The following is a 6,361-nucleotide window of genomic DNA, read 5'->3' as shown; positions in this document are numbered from 1 at the left end:
AAACAGATTTTTTTAAATGTTTGTTTAAATACACAGCAGAAAAATCATCATCCCCATATGGAGCCCAAGTTTATTTGTCTATGGGAGGAATACAAATTGGAATTGCTAGAAACCATTTTTACAGTATACACGTGAATGATCTGGCCAACTTGGGTTATAGCCACTCCTTGTCAAATCAGTCTGAGAAAGGCCCGGAAATAATATAACCATGGTATAGTGTGTGTGTGTTTGAGAGAGAGAGAGAGAGAGAGAGAGAGAGAGAGAGAGAGAGAGAGAGAGAGAGAGAGAGAGCAGTCCTCAAAACAGGAGGACTAGGGATCATATATTCCGAGGTAAATCTAACAATACAGGAGCCAGAACTCGATCAAGAGAAGGTACTAAGGAGGGATCTGTTTGCATCCATGGGGCACATCTGCAACAAAGTGCAAGAGGCAGTGTGAATAAGTCCCTGTGCCTGAGGTTTCAAGAGTAGCAGAGTGGCCCCAACTTGTCTGACACCTTCTCTCATCCTCTTCCTCATGCTCATTCACCTCCAACACTGGTTTCCTTTTTTGGCTGAACATTAAAACAAACATCTTCCTCAGGACCTTAACCTGGCCATTCCCTCTGCCAAGCACATGCTTTCCCACAGAACTTTGCATCTCCCTCTCTTACTTGAGTTCTCTTTACAAACGACCTCTTGTTGCCCTAACCGGTTTGGCTCAGTGGATAGAGCATTGGCCTGCGGACTCAAGGGTCCCAGGTTCAATTCCAATCAAGGGCATGTACCTTGGTTGAGAGCACATTCCCAGTAGGGGGTGTGCAGGAGGTGGCTGATTGATGTTCCTCTCTCATCCATGTTTCTAACTCTCTCTCCATTCCTCTCTGTTAAAAAATCAATAAAATATATTTAAAAGAAAAAAGTGACATCTTGTTTGTATGTCTTGCCTAAACACCCATGAAAAACAAAACACCCTATTCATTTCTTTATACCTGCTTTCCTTTTCTTCATAACACCTGTCACCATCTGAAATGTTATATATATACTGGTAGTTAATCCTCACATGAGGATATTTTTTTCATTGATTTTGAGAGGGGAGAGGGAGAGAAACATCCATGTGAGAGAGACACACCAATTAGTTGCCTTCCACACCCACCCTGACTCAGAGCCAGGAATCATCTCCATCATTGAATTATAGAAACTTTTGTTCTTCAGCACCCTATACTTACAGCCTGGACAGTGCCAAAAACATGGTCAGCACTCAATTTATATTCCTGAAATACATGAAAAATATCTCACTAAAACTGTAGAATACATAATACCTTAAGGAAAAATTATGAGTGATGCAAAAGCTTCATATCACAGGTGGCACAGGGGCTTCCCTGAAAGGGGACCATATTCATACACAATATATTAAAATTAATCCTTTCTCTACAAATAAAAATGTTAGCATTTCAAATCTGTAATACAAGTTTTTGTGAATTAGTCATATTATTTCCCTCTTTCCTAGTAGTCACCTCCACCATATGCCACCAGAGAATGGTACACAAATTTCAGAATTCATTCTCCTGGGATTTTCAGAGGATCCAGAACTGCAGCCCCTCATATTTGGGCTTTTCCTCTCCATGTACCTGATCACTGTGCTTGGAAACCTGCTCATCATTCTGGCCGTCAGCTCAGACTCCCACCTCCACACACCCATGTACTTCTTCCTCTCCAACTTGTCCTTGGTAGACATCTGTTTCACCTCCACCACCATCCCAAAGATGCTTGTGAATGTCCAGACACAAAACAAAGCCATCACCTATGCAGGATGCATCACACAGATATATTTTCTTATACTCTTTTCAGTGTTGGACGTTTTTCTCCTGACAGTGATGGCCTATGACAGGTATGTGGCCATCTGCCACCCCCTGCACTACATGGTCATCATGAACCCCCGGCTCTGTGGACTGCTGGTTCTGATGTCTTGGATCATGAGTATCCTGAATTCCTTGTTACAATGCTTAATGGCGTTGAGGCTGTCCTTCTGTGCAAACTTGGAAATCCCCCACTTTATCTGTGAACTCAATCAGATGATCCAACTTGCCTGTTCGGACACCTTTCTTAATAACATGGTGATGTATTTTGCAGCTGTCCTGCTTGGTGGTGGTCCTTTTGCTGGGATCCTTTACTCATATTCTAAGATAGTGTCCTGCATACGTGGAATGTCATCAGCTCAGGGGAAGTACAAAGCATTTTCTACCTGTGCGTCTCACCTCTCCGTTGTCTCCTTATTTTATTGTACAACGCTAGGTGTGTACCTCAGCTCTGCTGCTATCCAGAGCTCACATTCAAGTGAAACAGCTTCAGTGATGTACACTGTGGTCACACCCATGCTGAACCCCTTCATCTACAGTCTCAGGAACAAGGACATCAAACAGGCGCTGAAGACATTCTTTGAGAAGGAAACTACAAACAGGCCAGTTGTCCTAAGACTGAAGACACACCCCTGATGGCAGAGGTCAAAGTCTCAGAGTCAGACATAGAAGCATGGGACAGACTGTCCAATCTCAGAAGGAAGGTGGGGGGGGGGGTGGTGGGCGCTGAGTGGGTTGGAAGAGATCAACCAAAGAACTTATGTGCATATATGCATAACCCTTGGACACAGACAATAAGGTAGTAAACGCCTGGGGCAGGGGATGGGGGTGGGCTAGAAGGGGTCAATGGGCGAAAAAGGGGGACATATCTAATACTTTCAACAATAAAGATTTTTTTAAAATAAAATGCAGTTTCTGAGTCCCCCTCCAGAAGGGCCCCAGTAATCTGCATTTACAATGATTAAAAATGATTTATAAACAGGTTGAAAATGAGCACACCTAGATAGTGGGTATCATTGCACAGATTATTAAGTTATTATTTGTTTAAAAACAAGGTGGGAATCTGTGTTAATGGAAATGCCATGATTTAATGCATTTTGACTTAATTACCAGCATACTAGTATGTCTTCTTAAACTGATACTTTTCACATGAAAATAATCTAAATTTGCCAGCAATGCTCAAATCCATTTATGATTATAGATATAGCTTTGCAAATAAGAGAATTTGAGCTATTCACTCTTGTTACAAATTGCATGAAAGGCAGGAATAAAGTGTGTCTTTGGATTCATTTTTTTAAAAAAAGGCTCAGAATCAGATACTGTGATTCAGACTGTGGAAGTAGAGCCTTCTCTTTCTATTCATTTCCTAGAATTTCCCTTTCTTTGACCTTAACTTCTGTATTCAATTTCAGTAACTCACTTTATTAAACTTTCTTCTCTCTCTGTTATTCCACAGTTTTTCCCTTTGTTGTTTTTTAAGCTTCCCAATTTTATTTCCATCATGGATCAGAAATGTTTGGAAAATCCCATTAACATAATGAGACAACATGGATTTTTTAGAATAATTTTTTTCAAGTGACATATATTGTATCAAATGTGTGTGTTTTTTTAACTAAAAGAATCATCCAGAATTTTACTTCCCCTATGGGAAAAACTACACTTACTGACCAAGGAATTCATACAGTTTTGTAAGAGGAAAATCTGAGACCTCTGTTGTTCACTTTTATGACTGACATTCCTTTGTATATCACTATCTTAACTGCTCTTCCTGATAATGTAGACTCTGACATACCAGTGTATTTAATAGCTGGTCACTGGGTTTTATTCTCCTTATTAGGATCCTCTTCTCTCTCAGCTCAGTGTTCACAATCCCTACCTTACCCACTTGCAAAATGATTATTAAATCCATGTCTCTAAGAGGACTCTTCACTGAAAGGCAAATTTTAATAAATAGGTTGACCTTAGAATCACAGATGACCATCAATGCGATGAAGTAAACTTTTAAATCACATATTGTATTACTATGCAAAGTATTTCTTCTTCATGCTGTACATCTAGTCACTGGAGTATGAAAGATTGGTGTCCATGTATAAGGGATTTATACTTATGGTGAAGAACTGATTGGCATTTTTTTATTTTTTATTGAATTTTCTTTGTGTTTCTGCTTGAAAACTTCCAGATCTGCCCATAATATGACTCCTTTCTGTAAGGTTTAATCAGAGATGTAAGCTTTAATCTGACCGAAGCCAATAAGTTGACCAAGACAAGCAGGGTAAAAGCGAAAGATCGCGTTTATTGAAAGCTCTCGGGTGAGGTCCCGCGGTCCGAGAGCACAGGCCGAGGGAGTCACACCCGCCTGTGCCTGGCAGAGTTCCTTTATGCTGCTGTTGAACCAATCAGGTTTATTCAAGGTAGCTTATCTGAGGTAGCTTGTGGTGGGTGATTTATGAAGCTGGTACAGCTACACTCTTGCCATCCTTGAGAAGTCTCAGGTGGTTATTTATTGTCCAGCAGGGCACCAGCGCGGCTGTGGCTTGTCCAACTCAGCAGGGGTGGGATCGGGAAAGTTCCTGCTTTCTCAACCCCAGACCTTACACTTTCATTTCTATAAAAGCCATATATCCCCCCTTCTAAATTTTGCCATAACCACTGAGTATATCTCCATTATACTCAGGATTCTACCCATCTTTTATCTATACTAATAAAAGGGTAATATGCTAATTAGACCAGACATATTTCAGATATCCATCCAAATGTCCTTCCGGACAAAGCCACGGTGATGGGGGCCAAGCCAGAGGCTGTTAGGGGCAATCAGGCCTGCAGGGGAGGGCACTTAGGGGCGACCAGGTCGGCAGGGGAGCAGTTAGGCGTTGATCAGGCTGGCAGGGGAGTGGTTAGGCAGTGATCAGACTGGCAGCCAGGCAAGCGGTTGGGAGCCAGCAGTCCCGGATTGTGAGAGGGATGTCCGGCAGTCGGAATCCCCCGAGGGGTCCCAGATTGGAGAGGGTTCAGGTTGGGCTGAGGGATACTTCCCCTTCCCCATGCATGTATTTCATGCACCGGGCCTCTAGTGATCAAAGAATGACTCAAGAGAGAGCTTGCATTCCTGTCAGTCATGTGAATCAGAGTCACTAGTTTTCCTGCACATGCCTGTCCTCCTAACCTCTCCTGGTTACAGGAAAATGAACTCCCAGTGAGAGTTTTTAAGTACAAGTTGTCTGTCATAGATACAGAAAACAAACTGGCGGTTGCCAGAGGGGAGAGGGGCTGGGGGCTGTGGCTAAAACGGTTAAGGGATTAAGAAGTACAAATTTGTAGTTACAAAATTGTTACAAGGCATAAAATGCAGCATAAGGAATATAGCCAATAATATTGTAATAACTTAGTTACTACTAAGTATGATGCCAGGTGAGTACTTAAAATACTGGAGGGATCACTTTGTATGCAAATTATATGATTGTCTAACCACTATGCTGTACCTGAAACTAATATAAAATAATATTGAATGTCAGCTGTAATTGAAAAATTAAATTAAAACAAGAAAGTACACTAATCATATGCCAGAAAATGTAGAAGAGAAATAAAAAAATTAATGTTATTTTCAGCATTAAAAAATAAATTGCTCTAGAGCAGTCTTGGGCAAACTACGGCCCGTGGGTCGGATCTGGCCCGTTCGGCTGTTCTATCCGGCCCGCGGAGCCGAAAGAGCGGAGGGTTCTCTTGCTCTCCCCTCCGCTCCTTTGCTTTGAATTTATATTAGTTCACACAAACACTCCATCCATGCTTTTGTTCCGGCCCTCCGGTCCAGTTTAAGAACCCATCGTGGCCCTCGAGTCAAAAAGTTTGCCCACCCCTGCTCTAGAGTACTGAAAGTTAAATAAAGTTGTCTGAAATAAACGGAAATAACAAAGTAACCATGAATGCTATTTTTAAATATGAGAGCAACTGCTAGAATGTTCTTCTGTATACTTAGCGCTAATATATCAACTTTTATACATATTTCTAACTTGTTTTTACATGTGTTATCCCTTATTGTTCCTTTTGGCCTTTGTGATTAGATCTATTTCTAAACTTTGCATCATCCCCAAGCATTATATTCACATTTGACTAAAGATCAGCTTTCCTTCTGTAAGTATACTACTTAAATCCATCTACCTTTACATAAGAAATTATAACTGAGAGACTGCTTCCACCCATGTTTAAAAACCTCTCTAGTATATTCTTTTATTTCCAAGTCTTTGAAAATCTACTGGACTAGTGAGCCATGTTAATATCATTAAAATATTATTTTATCTCCTTCTATAAATTATCTGAACCAGCATAATATTGTCTAAGGAATCCCAACCCCCTGCTTTCCTACATGTGTCTCAGGTCAAACTGGGGAGTCTCTGACAGAGAAGGCTTACCCTGCATTGTAACAGGACCACAGGTGTGTTTTGCAAGTTTTTGGTCTTTGAAGGGGCCCACACAGTATTCACTGTCTTGGGAGCGGTTAGTATTACTAGTAGGTTTATGGGGTGAC

At 41.2% G+C, this 6,361-nt stretch overlaps 1 protein-coding gene across 1 annotated transcript; it reads left to right on the top strand.

Moving 5' to 3' along the window:
- Positions 1 to 1,506: 1,506 nt before the first annotated feature.
- On the top strand, positions 1,507 to 2,475 carry LOC308251758 (olfactory receptor-like protein OLF4; the record flags this gene model as incomplete). The annotated part of the gene is made up of 1 exon (XM_080675463.1): positions 1,507 to 2,475. One exon carries the CDS (start codon positions 1,507 to 1,509, stop codon positions 2,473 to 2,475), a length of 969 nt encoding a protein of 322 aa, XP_080531589.1.
- Positions 2,476 to 6,361: the final 3,886 nt, after the last annotated feature.

This window comes from Plecotus auritus, assembly GCF_963455305.1.
Source record: "Plecotus auritus genome assembly, chromosome: 6".
Classification (NCBI taxonomy): domain Eukaryota; kingdom Metazoa; phylum Chordata; class Mammalia; order Chiroptera; family Vespertilionidae; genus Plecotus; species Plecotus auritus.
The sequence above is the reverse complement of the archived record's forward strand: the minus strand, read 5'-3'. Positions and strand labels throughout refer to the sequence as shown.